Raw genomic sequence first — 23,694 nt, 5'->3', positions numbered from 1 at the left:
TAATAGAGTCTAAAGTTTTGTGTTGAAATTCCTCCTGTGCTGTTCTTTCTGCTAAGAAGTGTTTTTGCTATACGGGGTCTTTTATTGTTCCATATGAAATTTTGGATTGCTTCTTCTATTTCTTTAAAGAATGACATTGGGATAGTGATGGGTATTGTGTTGAATTTGTAGATAGCCCTTGGCAAGATTGTCATTTTCACGATGTTGATTCTTCCAATCCAGGAGCATGGGAGGCTTTTCCATTTCCTCAGTTCTGCTTTAATTTCCTTTTTCAGGGTTTTAAAGTTTTCATCAAAAAGGTCCTTTACATTCTTAGTTAAGTTAATTCCTAGGTACTTTATTTTCTTTGAGGCTATTGCAAAAGGAGTTGCTTTTCTGATTGTTGCCTTGTTCCTCTCACTGTTGGCATAGAGGAAAGGCACTTGATTTTTGAGGGTTAATTTTATATCCTGCTACCCTTCCAAAGTTTTGAATCAGCTGAAGAAGTTTGGGAGTGGAGTCTATAGGGTTCTTTTTTTCATATATTTATTATTGTAATTAATAGAAGGGTTACATGATATTTGCCAGATAGATGGTGCATTAATTCCCATACATTGATACCCTTTCACATGTCTTGGTCCCCATTTCCCTTCCCCCCCACCCCCACCCCTCATCTTGTTTTCCCCCCTTCCCTCTATAGGGTTCTTTAAGTATAGAATCATGTCACCTGCAAAGAGAGAAAGTTTCACTTTCTCTTTCCCTATTTGGATCCCCTTTATGCTGGCTTCTTGCCTTATTGCTCTGGTGAGGAATTCTAGTACTATGTTAAAGAGGAGTGGAGAGACTGGGCATCCTTGTCTCATTCCTGTTTTTAGAGGGAATGACTTTAGCTTTTCGCCATTAAGTACAATGCTAGCTGTGGGTTTTTCATACACAGCCTTTATTATACTGAGAAATGTTCCACGGATTCCTAATTTCTCCAGAGCTTTTAGCAGAAAAGGGGTGTTGGATCTAGTCAAATGCCTTTTCTGCATATATTGAGACAATCATGTGATTTTTGTCCTTACTCCTGTTGATGTGTTGAATTATATTAATGGATTTGTGTATGTTGAACCAGCTTTGCATCCCTGTGATGAATCCTGTTTGATCATAGTGTACGATTTTTTTGATGAGTTGTTGAAGACGGTTGGCCAGTATTTTGTTGAGAAGTTTCGCATCAATATTCATCAAAGAAATGGGTATATAGTTCTCTTTCTTTGATGAATCTCTGTCTGGTTTGGGGATGCACCCTCGACCATTCTACACTGAAATTTATATCTGTCTGTTGTGTCTTTATCTGCCTATGCTATACATTCATTTTGTCTCATAATTTGGGATTCATATATTTGTCTCTTTTTCTACTGGACCACATATTATTTGAGGATCATTTAACTTCCCTTCTATCTCTAGTACCTATCAATGTTCAATGATTTGTACATCATAAGAACTCCATGTAGTTTTAATGATTTATTATCATGGACTTAGTGCCTTACAATTCCATTCTTTCCAGTCTCCACTTTCTTAGATAATCTAACAACTTGCTGTTATATGACTATTGACAATTGAAATTTTGAATATTCATTTTTATTTTAGAATTATTTTCCATGAACATTTACAGTTAAAATGAAAATTTCACATTGATAATTTACATAATAGGGCAAAGAAATCATTCTCTTAGCTCAAGAACGTTATTAACCTGGGTTTTTTAAAGAAAAATTTAAAATTTTAGAATAAATATGGAAATATTATGAAATCTTATAAAAGAGGGAAAAAAGTATCTACCTATCCCTGCCTATTAACACAAGTCTATTCTCAAAAAATAATGTAATCCATCTGACCCAGAATCATCTGGAATCTTGTTAGAAATACAGAACACCTGACCCATGACAAGCCAATTAATCGTATCAACTTTTACTTTACAGACAGGAAAAAAGAATTGCTTGGAAGAAACCTCGAGCCCAAAAGAGCATGCTTTACCAAATAGCACTCTCTTTCCAACAAATATTGATTGAAGATTTCCTCAATGCCATGAGTAGCAAAGATTTCTAGTTACGGAAAGAGCTAAATTACAATCAGCAATATAAAGAGTGCCAGATGCCGACATTAAAACAGAAAGTAAAGGCAGAAACGGAAAACAACTCCTTTCTCCACCAAGTCTATTTTTAGATCCTGAGTTCCAAGAATAGGAGACATAAAAAGAGTATCTACATCTGCCTTCTCTTCCAGTTATTAAAAACCTGTAAACTCTTTACAGCAGGTAAAGACCTGAGAATTGGAAGGCCTCTCAGGAACTTCTAAAATCACCTGTCACCCTTGTGTTTTGGGTAGCCCTGGAATCCGTCCCATCAGAAGCATCATTTAAAGATTGGGGCAGGGGCCGGGAGTTTGGCCTAGTGGTTAAAGTGCTTGCCTAGCATGCAAGAAGACCCGGGTTCGATTCCTCGGAAATGGTGTTGAGGTTCAAGTGGTAGAGCTCTAGCCTTGAGAAAGTCCAAGGACAGTGCTCAGGCCCTGAGCTCAAGCCCAGGACTGGCGAAAAAAAGATTGGGGCATAATCTTTCACCTCCTTTTCTGATGCAAGAAATGTTTCTTGTTTCTTTTTCTCCTTCTATTTTATCCTGTTACTCTAAAGTAAAATATGCACCTTGTGAGACTCTCCTTATTGTGAGACCCCTTGAAACGCTTTCCATGTGTGGGTTTCAAGGACCTGTGATTTTGTGTGGGAGCTGGGAAGCACCCTCATCCATTATTTAGTGGCACTCAGTATTGTTATAGATGCTATTTTCATCTGCAAGAGTCTTTGCAGGAATGACTCAGGAATCCAGAATATGTTGCCTTCTTTTGGAACTTTTATTTTTCTTGGAGGGGGGATAAATCAAGTGGTTTAGCTATCCATTTGATAGATGCAAAACAACTTGCTCTGAGGTGATCCTACCTGCCTTGTCCTCTAGTGCTCATTTAGTAATGCCTCTAATCTTCAAAACTTGATGTTTTCTTAACATGCTCCTCCATTAACAGGAAAAGACATGGTGACACTGAGATTTGAACTCATCATCCTACTTGCTAGGTAGGTGCTGTTTTGCTGAGCCATGCTTCCAAACACATTTAATGGTTTTGCTTAAAGAATGTAGAGCTTCTTTAAAAATTTTTGTGCTTAGAATATGTGTGTGTGCTTAGCATATATGTATATATATCTGTATGAATTTTGGAAGAGATTTTGTTGACTCAGAACAGCTACATGACGTACATGACATATACCCAATATCCTGTAGTGCACTTGTAAAAAGACCAATATATTATAGAGCCCCTTAAACATCAGAAAAAAACATGATGAATATCATAGACGATCTTTTAATTAGCTGACAATCTATATTCTCCCACAGAAGCAAAATAAAGACTGTGGCAATAAATATTATTATGTGGCTTCTTAAATGAATGTTAAGACTGACCTGCAATAATAGTGAAATACTTTGCATCAATTAATAAGATATCTTAAGGAAACTCATGAAAAGCTATTAAATAATAAAGGGCCTGGGAGGACTAGAAAGAGAGGTTAATTTGACTAATCAATTAAAATATATGTAAATTATCTGTGGCAAGACTCCTTTGTACAATTATTTAACACAGGAAAAAAAATCACATGAGACTAAAACTGGGTATGTTGAGGAGAGGGGGCGTGAGTACCAGAAAGAGAGAGTAAGCGAGGGCAAATGTGTACATCTGAATACATTATATGCGTGTAAGAACATGAAATAAAACAGTGAACTCTGTTGGAATTGTTTTAAGAAGTGGGAGGGAGGTTGAGAAAGAGAGATGGAAAGAGGGAATCTGATCAACGTTCGTTGTACGCATGTATACGAATGATACTTAAACCCTACTGCAGGCGAATATATGCTAATACAAAGTTTCCCTTGAAGGAATAACCCCTGAGCTGAAACGTTAACATGATATCAAAAAGACCCAAGGTGTAGCAAGACTTAGGTGCAGGAAATGGAGTGCAGCCATTTAGTGATGAAACTCCAGCTAGCCTTGAGATCCATTTATGAGGCTCTGGTGTGCAGGCCTACTTTTGTTTTCTTCCCCCTAAGGCCCTCCTGAATCCCCGGGGTTCTGCCTGGCCTGGAAGCCCGTCAACACCCTACCATCGAGGCCATGGTGGTTTTTCTTAATTAGCACTTCTGCCAAGATGTTCAGTGATTTTTAATTTCCAAAGTCCCCCTAGTAGAAAGAGCAGCCATGGCTGAGCACCATGCGAGATGTGCTTGTGTGCCTACAGAAGGTGGTGGTGCACCTTTAAGTCCAGATTCATAAACGAATGACTTCTAACATCTGGAAAGACTAACAGGAGCTCATTAAAACCTTCATTCCAAAATGAGGTTTGCGAATAGTGACCAGATTGGGTGTTGTTGTTGTTGTTTGGGGGTTTTTTATTTTATTTTTTTCATTAAAAGGACAGGGAGTAGTTAACTCTCACCGCATTGAGGATACTGGAAGGAACCCATGGGACAAAGAATTCTAAAAAAGTTTCCAAACAGGACAGCACCCACTGTGGCTGCATCCCCATTGAACTCATCCCAGCACAGAATGGCTGCCAAATAGGGGGCAGGGTGAAGGGACCGGCGTGGTGTAAACCACCAGCCTTGTTGGACGTCGTCCGCCCCGTGGTCCGGGTTCTCGGCCCTCGCCTAGCTCTGCTGCTCCGGTGGTCTACGGAGGGTGTCACGCTTTGATTTGGGGCGGGCTGGGAGGGGATGGTGATTGTTGCGGAGGGTAGCGGGTGGGAAGAAAACATGTGTGGTTGAGCTGGATCCGGGCGAGGGTGCGGGGTGGGCGGCCTGGCTGGCCCAAGCCCGCTGCACCCCGGGCTGGGCCGGGAGTTGGCGTCCCGGGAGAAGCCCAGCCGGCCGCCGCGGGAGCCGCCGCGGGAGCCATTCGCCCGAGCAGCCCCGGAGCGCGCCCACCAGCCAATCGGAGCGCGCTGTGCCGGCGGCCAATCACAGGCCGCCTCTCCGGGCAAATCTGCCCGGCAGTGCGGGGCGGGGCTGCCGGCAGTCGAGGGCGGGGGGAGCGCGGCGGCGGGTTACTCTGCGGAGCGCGCGCCTTTCCTCGAGACCACGGGGCTGGGGCGGGGACGCGGAGTGGGGCGGGGGGCGGGGAGGACCACTGTGCCGACCGGCCTGGGGAGGGAAGGGAGAACGAGGGACCCGGGGCCGGCCCGGCTGGTGTGAGCAGCCCAGGGACACGCACCCACGCGTCGGTGGAGCGGGAGATGCGGCGCCCGGGCGCGCGCACGTGTGTGAGAGCCCCGAGGCGGGTCCGCCGGCGGCCGGGGGCACCTGTCGTGTGAGTTAGCTCCGGGCGTGGCTGGCTCCCGGGACCGGGGCGGAGATCTGTCTGTCCGGGCCTGCCTCTCTCCCTGCCACCCCCGACTCCCGTGGGACACCGTGGAACGTAAGAAGTTTCAAAGGAGCCGGGACTGAGCAGATTACGGAAGTGGAGCTGGAGCCGGGCGGGGAGGGTGGGGCGAGGACGCACCTCGGTCACCCTGCGCCTCCCCGGGCGGGAAGGCATTTCGGAAACAGCCCGGCGGCGGCGTGGCCTCGGCGGTGTGGGGTCTCGAGAGCCCGAGCAGCCGTGATGCTCACCGAGTGAACCGCGTTAGGCTGAGCCCGGTCGATTCGTGTGGAACAACGGGGATGCTAGCTCTTAGGAAGGCGAGGAGGACATTCAGGATGGGGACCATCTGCTCCCCCAACCCCAGCGGGACCAAGGCGGCATCGGAGGTCTGCAATGCTGACTGGATGGCCTCGCTGCCCCCTCACCTCTACAACGTCCCCCTCTCCAGTCTGGCCATCCCAGGTAAGGCTTCTGTGCTTACCTCTTTCCCCGCTGGATCTGATCCTGCCATGTTTAGTGTGGTTAAATGGGGCTAGCTGGCTTTTTTTTTTTTTCTATTGTGTTGAGAAAATAGTTGTCAGGGACACCCCCTCCCCCTTCTCCCCTCCCCCCCTTTTTTTTGCTTTCCAAGCCTAACAGGGAAGACGCTCCTTGAAAAAGATAAGTTCACCGCATCCTTAGCAGAGAGGGACTCTTGGAAATGGGATCATTGCACTGTTGTCGTGTTGGTTGCCTGTGTACTTCATTCTAAGAATGCCTTCACAATGTGGGCCCAGAGTATGTGAAGAGGGTATTCACTTGACTCACAGAAACTCCCCCCCCCAAAAAAAAAAAAAGAAAGAAAGAAAAGGAGAGGTCCCAGGTTGTGAATAAAAGTCATTCAAAATTTTAGATGTAGATCAACATTGAAACATATATATACATAGATGCATATATATACATATATATATATATTTCTTTTCTCATTTGTCTGACCTTGTGTATTGGAGAAAGAACCACAAGAACAACAGTGTAACCAGATAAGCATTAGGAACTAGATTCAGATTTGGCACTGGGTATGATGAACGCACATAATCTTTGTTGTTGGAAAAGCCAGAAATAGAGACTTGCAAGCTCTCCTCACAGGTAGTCATTAGGTGTGATGAGGGGATGGTGTTTGAAGCTTTCGTCTATATATACACAGGTGTCTGCCTGACTGAGCTAGAAATGCTGCCTTGAAAAGCACTTGAGCTCCAGCCACTTTCTCTCTGCTCAGGCTTCTCTACTTGAACCTCACTCTCATTTGATTTGTGAAAGGTGTGTTTTTCTTTCCACCAGAATGGTTGTTAAATCAGGGTTTCGAGGGAAGCATGCTTAAACTACAATGAGTTTGGCCTAGCATTCCCCTGCAAGGTCCTATAATGCTGATGATGCTAGGAAAGCACTCAAGGAGCGAGGGCTGGTCTGCTGCCAATCCTTTCTCTGTCTTGGAAATATAACAATTGAAGTTCACCTCCAGACTGACCAACAGACAAACTCCTAACACTCCCTGATCCTGTCTGTCTTTTTAGTAGCTACAGAGATGACCTCATCCAACCCTCATCTTTGCATGAAGGACAGCGCTGGCTTCAGATGCAGACTTTTCCTTGCTTACCTCTTCTTTTGAATCTTTTCCAGCTTCATTGTCCTCATGAGCCCTTGTTGCTTTGGAGCAAGGAGTGAGCTGATACATTACTTTACAGTTAGGGCCACTTCTGTGTTTAGTAGCCATGGACTACAGCTCCTTTGGAAATGCCAGATGGTGCTTCTGAACATGCCTTTCCCATGTTTAATTGGTGCCTGTGGAGTCATCACCACAGTGATGCATGGGGTACCTTTAACATTAGTCATTTGCCTTAGGGCTTTCCGTGGAGTTATTTTGCTGAGTGATATGGCAGGTTGTGTGTGTGTGTGTGTGTGTGTGTGTGTTTGCGTTTGCGTGTGTGTTTGCTTGCAAACAGAATGGCTTCGTAGGGAAGCTGTAATGGCCCTATCATACAGGGCATAGGTTGAGACTTTTGAGACTTCTTCCTTACACTGTATTGTGCTTAAGCAACACAGCCATTCTGCTGTGTATTCTAGAAACAAGCTGGGTACATACTGCGTGGCCTGTAGGGTTCCTTGGAGTTACTATAGAATTACCATCAGAAGGAAATAGCCAGGAGCTGCTGCTGTACCTGGAAATTCTATGATTAGTTGTTGGGGTGGGAAGTTGTTCAGGAATTTGTTTACTCTGCTTTCTGAAGTCCAGTCCTGCTAAGAGGGGAAACAAAATGTCCTTGACTCCTCACAAGATACTAAATTTACTAATTTACTGATTCACTCTTGTGAAATGTCCTTCTTCCAGGAGTGGAAGGGATATATATGTATATGTAAGCTCACACAGGAGAATCACATACTTATTAAGTACTAGCCATTAGTGGACTATAATAGTTTTCTATACCTGGAGCATCATAGTTGTCATATAAAAGCTTTCAGTCAAACCCTGCTAAGCCTTGCTGAAAAATGCTGAAACATGGAAGCTATTCCAGAAGTGGGAACATCATCTTCCTCTTCCTTCCCTTCTACATCAGGATACCTATTCTTCACTGAACTCTATCCTTTGCACCCACTAGCCTGTATAGTCTCAAGACCATCCATCTCTGTGAAGTAGGTATTATCATCCCATTTAGAAATAAGGAAATCACTAGCCAGAAACTTGTAAGTGATTGCCTCAAGAGCACCCAAATGCTAAGTGGCAGAACTAGCATTTTAAACCTTTCTGTAGCTACATCCACAACCCTTGAGGGGGACCTGAGAGGTACAAAGCAGTGGAGGTGTTCTCTTACTAAAAACCAACTTTCCTGAGCTATACTTGGCAGTCAGTGAAAGAAATGGCCAAACCCAGGGGGGTTTTATATAAGGGATGAAAAAGCATTGTGAAAATTTTTAGACAGAGAAAAAGAGCTAGATAAATATGTGCATATTATAGATCTGAAAAACTGATAGATGATACGTATATGCACACATAGAGAGATACATGGACAGATGTCCTTGTTTAGAGTTGAAACCCAGTAAAATTTGTATTCAACTTTACTACATTCATTTGTGTGTGTGTGTGTGTGTGCACGCGCGCACACACACACACACACACACAAGAGCATGCATGCACAAACACACTGATCTGTGGCATCTGTAAGTCTGGGGAAGGTATGTCAGAAGGACTTTAGGACAACAGTGGCATGAGAAAGGTCAGGGAAAGGTAGAAAATTCTGTCAATAACAGCAGAGTAGAGATGGAGTGAACTATGTTAGATATGCACCTGCCTAAGTTGTGATGGGCAAGAACATGTGTGAGTATGCCTCTCAACAGGGCCTTCATGTATTACCTTATTTCTGCAACTGTCAAAAACACCTGTTAATTACCAGTGCTGTCCAAACAGACTGAAATATCTTAGAGAAGAACCTTAGAATTATTCTCATTGCCAACTGTACAGAAGCATTTGATGTCTGAATAGTTTTTTAATCCATCTCAATCAAAGCTTTAAACTACACTTTCTTTGCTTTGTTGTTTTTTCTTTTTTGCTGGTCCTGAGCTTGAACTTTGGATCTGGGCTCTGTCCCTGAGCTTCTTTTACTCAAGACTAGCACTCTACCACTTGAATCACAGTGTCACTTCCAACATGTTTTAGTTTATTGGAGATAAGAGTCTCACAGACTTTCCTGCCTGGCTTGCTTTGAGCTGTGATCCTCAGATCTCAGCCTCCTAAGTAGCTAGGGTTATAGGTATGAGCCCTAGAACCTGGCACCCTGATATTTCTGAGAGCATGGTATTTCCTATGAACAAATGGACCAAGAGTGGAAATATTTTTTTGTACAATATGTGCTGTATCTCAAAGAATTACCTTTATCTGTATTCATATCATATATCATTTTTCTTACAACTATGCTTATTTTTTTATTAAAGGAAAAGTATTTGTCAGACCTTTCAACTTAAAGGTCTCAAATCTGTTTTTTTTTTTTTTCATTTGAGATACCGAAGGAGTATCTGAATCTTTATTTTCTGATTGTGATATTGAGTTAACTGAAATATGCCAATCTTTTCCAGACTAAAAATTATTTTCTTGGTTTGAGGGTTTTGTTTTGTTGTTGTTGCTCTTGATATTTTGATGTCCATTTATCGCCAAATGTAGGAGAAATGGGAGAGAGTAATTGTTAGCATTCAGATTTAAAGGTCACTTTAAAATGACTTGATGTGTGACAGAGAAGATGCACAATTGCTCAAAGCATGATTTCTCCTAAAATGGAATCAATGCTAGCACCCAAAACTTGACCTAAATGAATTTTCACTTCTTACCATGAGTACATTTTAAGAATCTTCCATACACAGGATACAAAACTATGAATCAACCCTACTGTCAAACAAGTTTACCATGTGGTGATAGGTAGCTTTCTCTGTAAGTCTACCATATATAGTTCTGGAAAAAGAACAGTGTGAAGATGAGAAAATACTTTGTTGAGAAGATTTCATTTGACCTAGATTTGAAAAGAACTAGGTTTGAAAGAGATATGGCTTGGGATTTGGGGTTGGAGATTGGGGATCCAGGTTTTAGTTCATTCCAATTGAGCTAAATAGTGGGAATATATATATCAGAAATGGTCTGAGGACACACTCTCCACTATGTTTCCATTTCCCTACTTTGTACCTTTCCCTACTTAGTACCTTTGTCATGCATTTCTCAACGAATTGTTGTGTGTCCATGAACAATTTGCAAATAGTGAATATGACATTAAAAAAATAATCCTAGGTCCTAGTAGTTGTTAATCTCTCAGTCATTGTTGACTGTTGCATGCTTGGGAATGTATATGAATACTGGAGATGTGTCTTCCAGTCACCATCATTTCCGGTTGCAATCAAGACTGAGTTGAATGAATTGGCTAGGTTCCCTATTCATAAATAGCCACTTAAAGCCATGTGAAGTTGTTTTCCCACCCACTCCTTGTTCTTTACCACATTCCTGAAGCTCCACCAAAGGTTCATCACAAGACCTCTTAGAGATGAAAATTCTGAGGCAGATAGAAGGTTAGGAGAGTTAAAGGCAAAACTCTGGTTTATCTTCTCTTCTGAAAGCCATTCCTTGACCCAGCATCCTTCTGTCTTCCTTTTTTTTCCCCCTTGTGAGCTTAGGGTATCTCATCTTTCCTGGCTAGCTGCTGCCTCTACCTTCTCTCATTTCTTGTCCCCTTCTTCCCACTGACCTAGCCTGTCTCTGTCTTTCCTGTCCAGGGTCAGTGCTCCTTGGTCCTCTTCACTGCTCTCTATTCCCTGATGGCTCTGTCGTCTCAGGTTGCTGGTGACCATCTCCTTTTCTTCTTTCTTCCATTGTGGGATCCTGTCATTTCCCTGTGCAGCTGTTCCCAACACCACTGAATCCTTTCCATATGTCTTTCTCACATGGGTGACACAAACATGAAAATCACTAAAGAGATAAGATGAAGGTGTCATTACACAAATCCTGCTTTTGGAAGTTGGACAGGGCCTGGTGTATTTTAAACATATTTGAAGATCCTACCATCAATGTGACCATCAATGTGCAAAAGAAATTGTGTAACAAGAAGTCTGAGTTGGTTCTACATTGACGTTAGAGTGAGCTGTGAGTCCTTTTTGCAGGACTTCAGGCTGTGGAAAACCAAGGACCAAGCTGAATTTGCCAGGTCTGACTCAACCAAAGGGGTGGGGGGTGGATCATATGAGGCCAAAATGGTTTCTTAAACAGGAATGGTTTACTTTTGTTTTTTTTTTCTATCTGTATGATCGGGGTGAAGACTGAAAAGAAGTTATAATTATGATATTCCCATGAACAGCTTTCTCTCCTGAGAGAGCAGTTCACTTGGCGAGCACCAACTCCACATCACGCAAAAGCCCCAAGGTTTTAGGAATCATGTATATCTATTTGAAAGAGAATCGTGAGCCTGGTATGGTGGCACTTGCTTGTCATTCCAGCAGTTGAGTGTTCAGAGGATCAAAATCTCACAACCAGTTTGGGTTACACAGTGAGTCTAGGCCAGCCTGAACTATGACAGGAGCTTCTCTCAAAAACCATGGCTGGAAATGCTTACCTGCAATAAACTACTCAGGAAAAGCTAGAAGTGGTGCTGTGGTTCAAGTGGTAGATCACTAGCCCTGAGTACAAAGAGGACCAGCACCCAGGCCCCGAGTTAAGCCACAGCACTGGCAAGAAGGGAAGAGAGGAAAAGAGGGAGAGGCAGAAAAGAAATCCATGGATGGGAATGTAGTGGCACTGTGCTTGCCTAACATGTTCAAGGCTTTGAATTCTCTCCTCAGTAAAAAATAAAGATAAGAGTTACATATTAGATTTGCCCCTCACAAACAGTATGACCTTGTGCTAGTTACTTAAACTGTGTCTCAGTTATCCTCTGTACAACAGAGATGGTAATTAGGCTTTTTTAGTATAAGCATTATATAATTATTATGTATCTTTTAAAAATCATGTTCAAGGGCTGGGAGTTTGGCCTAGTGGTAGAGTGCTTGCCTGGCATGCACGAAGACCCGGGTTCAATTCCTCGGTACCACATACATAGAAAAAAGCTAGAAATGGTGCTGAGGCTCGAGTGGTAGACCTCTAGCCTTGAGAAAGTCCAAGGAACAGTGCTCAGGCCCTGAGCTCAAGCCCAGGACTGGCAAAAAAAAAAATCATGTTCAAATCCTATGTCTGGACAGAGACGAGAGCAATAATAATAATAGCATTGACAAAAAGAGTGTTAGATGCATTTCATCCTCTTGAATAATCACAATATAGTTAAGGATCTGACTATCCATTTAAGCCGAACAACTTTACATGACCAGATTAGGTCAACTTGACAGCTCTTCTCTGGGAGGAGTGGGAGAGAAAGGATGTGCATTTAAGTTAGGTAAAGGATACAGGGAGGGTTGTCTTAGATGTGAGAACCAAGGGAGTCTTAAAAGAAGTAGGAATGCAGCTGATCAAGAAAGCCAGAGATGGGGGCCGGGAATTTGGCCTAGTGGTAGAGTGCTTGCCTAGCATGCCTGAAGACCCGGGTTTGATTCCTCGGTACCCCACATACATAGCAAAAGGCCGGAAGTGGCGCTGAGGCTCAAGTGGTAGAGTGCTAGCCTTGAGAAAGTCCAAGGACAGTGCTCAAGCCCTAAGCCCAAGCCCAGGACTGGCAAAAAAAAAGAAAGAAAGAAAGAAAGAAAGCCAGACATGTCTCCTTTAGTTATTCCATCTGTCCTGTCCACCTATTCCAAGTTCAGCTGTCAACTTAATCATCTGCAGACATTCACAGCCTATGGGGAAAACCCAGTCCTCTATGACAGGATAGACCATACTGTTCATTCTGCTTTCATTCTACTTTCTTCACCATTTGCTCTTCTAAGGTGGTCATTTTGTATCCAATTCTAGAGTGAGAGCATTACAGAATGCTTTCCTATTAGTGAGACTTTATAGATATTCTATTCCTCTTCCCCCAGCTATTTAAGTAGCTTCTCTGCCCTTACAAATACACATGCACACACACACACACAAAACACAGCACACTTGGCTATGGCCTTAACCTCACCCTCAGAGAGCCCAATTGTAATGCTTCATATTATTACCCTTCAGAATCATGCCTACTGACATTTCAGATCTTATAGGCATGCTGCTTTTACCTTTATGCTTCAGTCAGACATTCCTTTGAGGCCAAGGATTTGGTCTCTAACACGTGGTTTGCCATGACCTGCACTAGATATGACAGGTTGCCACTGGGAGCTTACGAGCACAGGTGCAATGAAGGTAATGTCAGGAAAATATTCCTGTTCCTTATAACTTTGCCTTGGGGAAAAATCACAAGCCATTTGCAAATTCTGACTGACCTTTAATAGAGTTTCAAAGCAGGATTGCAGAGGAAGAATTATTTATAGATGTCATAGGTAGATGCGTTTGGTACATGTGAACATATTTTGGAACACACATCAGGAAACAAAATTAGATGGGCAGGGTCTGGAATGAAATCTGTTTGTATATTTATACATATGGTAAAGCAGAAGCTCAGTCCATTCCAACTTGTGTCATTAAGTATTGCTAGGACATGGGGTTGTATTGCTGAACACAAGTGAGGATAAAATAGTACACGAGGGGCCGGGAGTTTGGCCTAGTGGTAGAGTGTTTGCCTAGCATGCATGAAGACCCGGGTTCGATTCCTTGGTACCACATACATAGATTAGAAAAGCTGGAAGTGGTGCAGTGGCTCAAGTGGTAGAGCTCTAGCCTTGAGAAGTCCAAGAACAGTGCTCAGGCCCTGAGTTCAAGTCCAAGTTCACGAGCCAAGATAAGGTGGCTCATACTTGTAACCTTAGCTGCTCAGGTGGCTGAGATCTGAGAATCCTGGTTTGAAACCAGGCAGGGAAGTCCACAAGTCTCTTATTTCCAGTTACACACCAAAAAAAAAACCCCAAAAAACAGAAAAAAAAACCCAAAACCAGAAGTGGTGCTTTAGCTCAAGTGGTAGAGGGCCAGCCTTGAAAGGAAAAAGTGAAGGGAAGTTCAGTACTTGCACAGGGAAAAAAAAAAGGCAGCACAAAATCTCAGTACCATGGAGGGAGCATCCTGGGCTCCTGGTAGTTCAGGCCATGGAACCAGTGAGAAAAGTTAGTCTGTCCTGGGTACATTGTCTACCAAGCAACTGGAATTTTCATAAGAGAATAACAGGTTGGTTTTCTTCTTTAATTTCCAATTACTCAAAGTGTCAGCTATAAAGGATGATTTCTTCTCAGAGAATATTCTATCAGTATGCTTTTTTTCTGCATAGATCCATCAATAGCAAAATAATGGAGAAAATAGGACTCATTTGTGTCCTGCAGTGCACAAGTCTTAGTGTGCAGACCTCAATAATGGTGAAATTGAGAAACTAGATTCTGTCAGGCTGAAATGAATATTTTATGAATATGCGTGATTTACAGGCTTATATATTGGAAGAAATATGCTTGCGTACAATTGAAGCCAGATTGTTAAAAAACCAAAAAGCCAAGCACATAAAGGTGAGAGCAAGTGTTCCCATCCGTCTTTCCTTGATGTAAGTTCAGATCCTGGCACATTTGAACCCTTCTGAGAATTATGTAAATATTCGATATTCATTTGGCTTAAAAGGAATGGTCCTTTTTGTTTTTTTGTGGGTTTTTTTTTTTTTTGCTTTTTTTCTGGTTCTCATTGACTATATAGAAAACTGTATTCATTTAAAGGAAAAGTATTGTTTCAGTGGATATTTTATTGTCTTTTTATGCCATATTGTGTTAGATAAGATAATTACAAAGATGAATGAGGTATATTTTCCTGTTTGTCGTGAAATTATAATCTTCAAGAAAAATGCTGAAATTCAAAAAGACTGAAATTCAAAGAATACTGCAGAGGATACTAAAACCCTCACAAAAGCCATGCTTCGGTGCTTTAGGAAGCTTGCTAGATTGGAGTTTAGAGAGGGTGTGCCCTTCTGGTTGAGTGATAAAGAAGTGGAAGATAGGTGTTACAAGGGGGAAAAGAAGAGCGTGGAAGGACTGGGTAGTGCAGGACAATGGTGACCTGAAGAAACCCAGGCAGTCTGATCCAGACAGACAATAGAGTTCCTGAAGGGCGGGGGGGGGGGGGGGGGGGGGGAAGGAATGGAAATGAGGCCAGGACAGGAACTGGATCCTAATGATCCTCATTTGTCATGCCAGAATTGAATGTTACCCTGAAGGTAAAGAGCATCCAAAGTCTTGTCAGGAATGGGTAAAAGCCCACAAAATAAACTCCATGGAAATTCAATGAAACAAAATGACCCATTAGTTATTAGAGATAGTGAGGTCAAAAAGAGAGGTACTCAGTGTTTCTTCCGCTCTATTCAACTATGTGTTAATTGCCTTTTATATGCCAGACTGTCTCTCTGGCACTGGTAATTTAATACAGAAGTGGTCCCTACCTTCCATGAGCTATTTGGAGAAGTAGACATTTAATCCACCTGTTACAACATAAGCTGTATAAGGTATGTGTAGGTTGCAGTTGGAAAAACACATGGCAGCCAGGCACCAGTGGTTCATGCCTGTAATCTTAACTACTCAAGAGACTGAGATCTGAGGATCATGGTTCCAAGCCAACCCCGGGGGCAAAGTCCCGGTAAGACTGATCTCCAGTTAACCACACACAAAAAATGGAAGTGGTACTATAGCTCAAAGTGGTAGAGCACTAGCCTTGAGCATAAACAGGCTCAGGGACAACACCCAGGTCCATATGACTGGGGCCTCCTAACAGGATTTGGGAGTCTAAGGCCTTCCAGAGGAAGTACTAATAATCTAAACTCTGAAAAAAGTATATAGGAATTAGCCCTCAGCATATTATCCATCCACATTCTTTCTCCTCCTAGTACACCTTGAAGAAAGACATCCATGGCCCATCAGTACATTGTAATTGTATCATCATTTACAAAGAACCACCTGGAAGAGGGGAGAAGTGGCATTTTGGGTCAATAAACCATGTTAAAGGAATTTAATTAGATTTTAGCACAAAACATATGGAAATCAGGATAAGTCAGATAGCCAGAGGTGGTCTTAAGTGGAAGGTAATCTATCTGGACAAAAGAAAAGGGACTGACTTCTGAAACCTTTAAGAGGAAATATCAACAGAACTTGTTGATTAGTTGGAGAATGACAGAGAGAAACAAATGGCTTGGGTAATGAGGATGAAGGAGATGGCATTCCCAGAAATTCAGGTGCAGGAGAAGCAGCAGTTTACAGGTGGTAGAAGGAATCACATATGCGTTGTCTAGGGCTCTTTGAGTTTATGATACACCATGGCACATTTTAGTATTGAGGGATGTACAAGATGGTACTCAGAAGACATGATTTCGGAGCTCATACATTTCACCATTTACCCTACTGCCCCTACCCACAGATTTTATCTAATGTCAAATAATTTTATTTAAAGTTGGTATCTTCATCATTAAAATAAGTTTGTTTAAATTTAAACTAGATTTTGCCCATATCATTAAGTTTTAGTCCTATTGTGTCCCAGTCTCCCTGGTTCTTGTTCGGTCTAGAATGTTCCATCATTTCTCATTTGCTTCCTTGCCTTACTGACAGCTCAGGGCATGTTGTTGGGTGAACCACACCACAATCCAGCTGTGAAATGAAAACTTCTGGATGGTTGCTTTACCACAATCATCAAACCTCCATTATTTCATAAATTCACGTCAGAAATGCACTGAGAGGCTCCAGGAAAGCAAGACAGATTTGTAGCCAAATATTTAGCATAACCTTCTCTTACAATCTCAAGATTTCTCTGATTTCCCCTAAACTTTAGAGGAAATTGCTAACGAAAATAAGATCACTTCAGACCTTAAAAGCCTCTTCACAAAGGAAGAGCAAATACCCCTGTACATGACAAGTGTTGATGTTGTCTATCTAGAAATAAAGCAGGGAACACACGGCAGAGCACAGGAAGAAATTCTTATTAGTGAATTATTTATATAGTACTGTATTGAGGGTGGTAATTGGGACAGCAGGGGTGGTGTTCTATTGGACATTTGAGAATGAGAAATAAAGTCATTTGAAATAGAATAGCCACCCACCATAGGCAGAGAGCCTTAATATGCCTCCTATGTATGAGACTCAAAGCCCTTTGTCCTCATAAATCATGAGATGCAGAGTTAATTTGGAGACTTTCTAGGGCAACTAGATGATATTCATGTGGCTGGCAGAGCCCTAAAGAAGGTGATGCCCACTTTTACGCCTCTAAAGATGGCTCAGTGATGCCTTACAAGATAGACCCTTAATGGAAAGGGTATACTTGTGTCTGTTTTACACAGAAACATTTCATTTGAGTATCTTTAAGGTTTGGGATACACTTTGAAGCACTCCAGTTTACTTCACCTTTGCCCTATCCATACTACTGGGAATAGACAAGGACCCCACACAGCTAACTGAACTCAGAGAGTTGGACACCCCTTAGTTTCTCCACATATAAAAAGAACAAGGCGATCTACATCCTCTGTTTCCAGGCGTCTGCCTACAGATTGCTTTGTTGGATAGTGAATAATTAAGAATTCAATAGGCAACTGATTAAAAATTAAATTGGCCACATGGCTCTCTCAGATTGTGCTTGGCAGTTTGGTGGTTATTAACACTCTCTCACATGCGTCGTGAAAAGTAATCAAACCTGGTAGGTGAAGCTTATTCCATTGGTATAATGATGCTATTCTTTGGCTGAGGTGACTACCAAATGGTCCCCTGATTCTGAATCTTGGACTCACATTGGATACATTTGAATGTCCTAATGATGTTCAGCCTTTTTGTACTTAGGAAAATGTAGTCAAGTGCCTTACAAATGCTGCCTTTTTTTTAAAGGACCTAATTCAGATGTGGGAAGTGGGAGGCTCCAAAGAATTATTAGAAACTTATTTCCAGGCACTACGGTCCCACACCTAGCAACTTAGGGAACTGAGAGATCTGAAGATCACAGTTCAAAACCAAGCTGGCAGGGAAATCTGTGAGATTCTGATGTCCCTTAATCACCAAAAACCTGGAAATGGATGGTTAGCTCAAGTGGTACAGCACCAACCTTGAACTAAATAAGAACACGAGACCTTTAAGTTCAAGCCTTAGTACAGACACACATACATACAAAACAAAATATTCACATAGATATGAATTTCAGGGAATCTATTCTCTTAGACTTAAAAAATAATAATGAATTTAATATTTTGCTATGGCTTCTCTTTCAGTCATCTTTTCTGGTTTATTTTTGTCTGGTAGGTTTTCCTGACACATCCGTCTTCATTGACCCACATAAATCAAGCAAGAAAGACAAATAGAAATAAATGGAGCTGGGAGTAAACAGGTGCTAGGACTGAAAAAGTGGAGAGTGAATGCCTGTGTGTAGAGGATAGATGGTTGAAAGAGAAGTATGGGGGACAGTCAGGAATTCTTGGCTTGTCACCTTCAGACAATGCTCTAAACATTTGTTTATTCAAGTGTGCTTGCTGATATTTATTCTGTCCCTTTTATATGGCAGACTTCTAAGTGGGGCGTTCATGTCTATGAAGTAGATATGAACTTGCACTCAAAATGGTACAGTTAGAGACAGATATGAAGGTAATTACTACCCATTGTCCCGAGTTCATTCAGTTCAGGCTGAGTTCATGGAAGTACACAGATGAATTTGTATGGTAGAGTCTGATTGATTCATAGACTAATAATTTTGAATGGTGTTCCATGAAAGTAATTCAAATGGAGACAACAGAGACAGGATTATAGGATTGTTTTTCCTTCTTTCTTTTAAATATTATTTTGCTGTAGTCAATAACCATAACACTATTTTATTCTTAACACTGTAAATTACTATGTTCTCAGCTCAGGCTACAGAAATATACAACGTTATAATTTTCCTATCAATTTTATAATAATTGTAGAGATTAAATACTTATGATATAAAATGTCTTTTATTTTTTTTTATAAAAACTGCCCTATTTCAGCACTTGGGAAGCTAAGCACACGTCCGAAGGCAGCCTGAACTGCATAGTGAGAATGTATCTGAAAAAGAACTCTCCCAAAGACACAAACACACACACACACTCTCTCTCTCTCTTCCCTAAATATCCCTCTAGCACTGAGTAGTTACATGTTTATTGCTTTGTCTGATCTTCATATTTTCCTTTTTTGTTAATGTACATTAATACTACTAGGGAAATTCATTGTGATAAACCCCTAGATGCATAATAGTATATTTTGAGCAAGTTCACCTCTACTCTTATATTTCCATAACAATCTCTTTTCCAAATGGTGATTAGTGTGATTTATTATACTATCTTCATCATTAGCAGCACCAGCAACAACAACAGCATTTGAAATCTGGATTCCACATAGAAAAAAAAATAAAGCGTAGATATTTAGCTTTTTAAATTTGTTTTAGCTGAAACAACATGATGATTTCCAGTTCTCTCCATTTTCTCTCAAATGATATAATCTCATTTTTCTTCAGGTCTGAATAAATACTCCATAGTGTATATACACCACATCTTCTTAATCCATTCATCAGTTCTTAGATACCCAGTTTGATTCTACTGCTTGGGTGCTTGTGAATAGTGCTTCTATAAACATGAGTGTGCGCAGATCTGTCTTATATGTTGATTTACACTTCTTTGGTTATATGCCCAAGAATGGTCTGGCAGGGTGATACGGTAAATATACTTTTCATTTTTTTATTAAAGGATTTATTAATGTTGATTTTTACATCATAGTTTAAATGACAAGTTTAGCAAACAAGTGTTCAAGGAGGGAATCTCTATTTACAATCACTGGGACTTAGTATTTAGAACTTAATCAAAATTAGGCTAAGGGTTTGTATGTCATAGAAACATATTAATTTATGAAATAAAACATGTCTATAGAGTCAGAGGTTTTTATGTCTATATAGTTATGTTTATTTTTCCATTACCATGTCCATAGCTTTGGGTATGCAGCTATTGAGTCCTCGCTCTTGTACTCTTTGGATTTAATAGCCACATATTAAGGATACCATGCACCTTTTGTTCCTTAGGTCTTGACTTGTCTCACTCAACATGATTCGCTCTAGATTCATCCACTTCCCTGTGAATACCATTATTTTATCTTGTCTGTTGGCTATGTAGAATTCCATTGTGTATATATACCACATTTTCTGTATCCATTCATCTGCAGTAGGGCATCTGGATTGTTTCCATCGCCTGGCTATTGTGAATAGTGCAGAGATGAACATAGCTGAGCAGGTGTCCTTATAATATCTTGGGTCATGATGTTTAGGATAGATACCCAGAAGTGGTATGGCAGGATCATAGAGAAGGTCTATTTTCAGTTCTTTAAGAAACCTCCACACTGCTTTCCAGAGCGGCTGAACTACTCTACATTCCCACCAGCAGTGTAGTAGGGTTCCTTTTTCTCCACAACCCGCCCTTTTCATTTTTTTAAAGAATTTATTAACATTGATTTTTCATCATATTTCAAATGACATGTTTAACAAACAAGTATTCAAGAAGGGAATCTCTGTAGACATACTTTTCATTTTTTAAGAAGCATCATACTGATTTCTATAATGGTTGCACTCATTTATATCGCTATCAAGAGTATCTAAGAAAAAAAGAGTGTCTAAGGATTTCCTTTACTCTGTTTACTCATCAGCATTTTTTGTTTGTTTTCATCATGTTTGCCAGTCTGCTGGGAGATGAAATCTCAGTGTAGTTCTGATTTGCATTTCTTTTATAGCTAAGGATGTTGAACATTTCTTCACTTTTTTTTTATTAATTTGTACTCTGGGAATTGTAGTTTGGTTCATTTGCAAGTTTCTGAATTGGATTATTTGTTCTTTTGCTGTTTGCATTACAAAGCTATTTGTATATGTTGGTATTCATTGTTTATTTGTTGGTTAGTTATCTGTGGGCCCTCATGATTAGCTATAAAAGTGACAGGAGAAGAAAACTAGGAAAATCTGATAAAAAAATAATAAATTCAGGCCAGATTATACTGAGCATCATGTGCTTTGTTTTGTATTTATATTAGGAAAGCAAAGACAATTTAGGGTCTGAAGACAACTCTGGAAGGAAATCACTGTCCCTTTCATTACCCTGGTCTTTCAACTTCAGTTTACTCTCTCATAATGCCCTACCCTCAATCTATAACCCACTTCCATCGACTTTCAAGAAACATCTTAAAAATGACTTCTGTTGATGCTTCTATTAGAGGTGAGACACAGTGCATCCTGCTTGGGTGGTGTCCTGTCTCTCTGCCACACATAGTTGTGTGAATACTTGTTATCTGGTTTGGGGTAAGCACCTTGTACAAAACAGAAAGACATAGAATCTTCAAATATCTATAGATAATTTAAATATAAAGAAACAATATTTCTAGTTAGCCTAAGGAGAAACTAAGACATACAAGAAGCAAGTAATGGTGCTTAGGGGTAAGATTAACATTTGTAAATGTATACTAAAGTCTTAAGAATTAATAATAGTAATAATAATAGTAGCAGAAAAATAACCTATTCAATAGCACTTCCATTTGTATAAACCTAGTTCATCTACAAAATTACTCAGTGATGTAGATTATTCATGATTCCTATTGTACAGATGAGGAAATTGAGGCACAGAGAGGTAAAACAGCATGTGACAAATTCCTGATAACAATACTATGATTATGAAAACTTGGTCTTACCAAATTAATTTCATTGCATTTAAATTAAAGATATATAGGGAAATAGAGACGGGTCTAGTCTAAGGCCAAAACTTCCATTGTTTTTGTTGGTGACAATAAAGGGTATTTTCTTTTGTCTGAGACTGTCTGTTTATGTGCCAGGACTCTAATTCACAAGAACCCATGAGGATGGTTATGCCTGCAGGCTTGCTGACCTGTACAGACTGAACAAGTCACATTTTTATTTTCAAGACCCAGAAAGCTTTTTATTGACTCCAAACAAAAGCAACCCAGTGGTTTAAGTGGTCTGTGTAGTAATCACCCAGCAAGGCTCCAACAGAGCCTTGTACAGAGCTGCTGTACAGAAAGACCAGCACCAGGCATTTGCAGGTCTGCAAGCTCTCGGAATTTTAGTCTTGGAGAGTAGGGTGTATTCTCATTCACTTTCCCTGCTGCGCTTAATGTACAAATCTCCTTTACACCCATCATTTCATGGAATTTAGACCACTACTTATTGGATTTTCCCTCCTCCATTTTCCCTTTCCTCTGTCAGAGTGCCTGGCTTAGTCTTTCATTTACAGAAAGAAAGAAAAAAAAAAACCATCTCACTTGAAGAATCTAATTGAGAAGCTTCTTATATCTTACTCATTCTTAACTTTTGTTTGAGAAACATTTAACTGTATTAAATAACCTTTTGTTTAGAATTTCTTCCTCAAAGTCCCAAAATAGCTTTCTTTTTAAACCCCTCATATGGAGGGGATTGGAAATGGTGGGGAGGGGCGCAGCTATGATATAAAAGGGATGGCATCATTCAAGATGCATTGTACTCACCACTGACATATTGAATTGAAACTTCTTTGTGCCTACTTAAAGGCGATCTAAAAAAATTAAAGGCATAAATAATAAACTAAATAATATAAAATGTCCATCAAAATAATGAGACCCCAAACTCTGGAGTAAAGGACACTGTCATATAAATGCTTAACAGGAAGTGAACGTTCAGCCAATGAGCAAAGCATTGGATCAATGTGATACAGACCCAGTATCAGCCAACTGGAAGGTTCCCCTTCTTACCCGACTCCCACGAATCTGTGAGAAGGGAAGAAAAAATTTCTCCAGCAATTTTCTAGCAATTCTGTAGAAATCAAAAAGAGAAATAAAAGCAATTTAAGTTTAGGGGTTGATTTTCCTTTTGTTTTGTTGTTGTTTTGTTTTTTCTTTTTTTGTAAATATCTAATGACATAAATCTACAAGCATGGTTCATTTTAGTTAAATATAAGAAAGATTATCTCTTTCTAATTTTTAATACTTGCTAAATACGGACATCCATTCCCTTAATGAATAGTTAATAACTAGCTGAGATAAAAAAAGACCCTGGGACTCATTTTACCTGTCTTCTTGGGTTTAGAAATAGAGATGCTGAGCCTCTAGTTTATGAACTCAGATACTCCCAGCAGAAACACCACTGGGATCCAGGCTCTGCTCAGTGGAACTCAGAGGACATATTTTCTCAACTGAGAGAAGGCTGGAGTGCCCTCCAGTGTCCTTACATGGAAATTCTTTTAGTCTTGACAAAATTCAAAATTGCTTTCATTTGGCCATCAGAACAGAGACCTGGAAGTCATGGAATATTATAGGGAGTTAATAAGCTATGTATTTGACTTGTTTAATCAGGAAGGACAGAGAAGCAGTAATTTTGTATCTTTGTGTAGACTTCAAAGATACCACCTTGCAATCTTGCAATCTTTCTATCTATCCCAATCTAGTCCCCAACACTTGCCTGAGCTTCATTTTCCTCTTCTATAAAATGTAGGCACATAATCAGATGCAGGAACTGTGGCAGAGATCAAATAAGATGTTGTAAGTAAAGTGCCCAGCCTGATATTGGGTAATAAACAGTAAGTAGATTGACATTGTTTTAGTTCTTTTCAGATAAAAGACTGCCAGGGATTGCCAGACAGTTAATGATAAAACTGAAGGAGGGAGAACACTATAAGGGGTGATAAAAAGAATGTGTTTTATTCCTTGGGTGAAACCATTTCCTTGATTGCTGGGATAAGGAAAAAGAGA

The 23,694-nt window shown here is 40.7% G+C and overlaps 1 protein-coding gene across 1 annotated transcript in view; it reads left to right on the top strand.

The window, feature by feature from the left end:
* The first annotated feature begins 5,203 nt into the window (after positions 1-5,203).
* The window catches only part of Plcxd2 (phosphatidylinositol specific phospholipase C X domain containing 2), a 49,167-nt gene continuing 30,676 nt past the window's right edge, over positions 5,204-23,694 (top strand). The window contains exon 1 of the mRNA XM_090346818.1: positions 5,204-5,877. Within this exon, the coding sequence (XP_090202944.1) occupies positions 5,715-5,877 (163 nt within the window). The 5' untranslated portion in view covers positions 5,204-5,714. The remainder of the gene's footprint in view (positions 5,878-23,694) is intronic.

This window comes from Megascapheus bottae, chromosome 1 (assembly GCF_031878675.1).
Source record: "Megascapheus bottae isolate mThoBot1 chromosome 1, mThoBot2.hap1, whole genome shotgun sequence".
NCBI classification, from domain to species: Eukaryota; Metazoa; Chordata; class Mammalia; order Rodentia; family Geomyidae; genus Megascapheus; species Megascapheus bottae.
The sequence above is the reverse complement of the archived record's forward strand: the minus strand, read 5'-3'. Positions and strand labels throughout refer to the sequence as shown.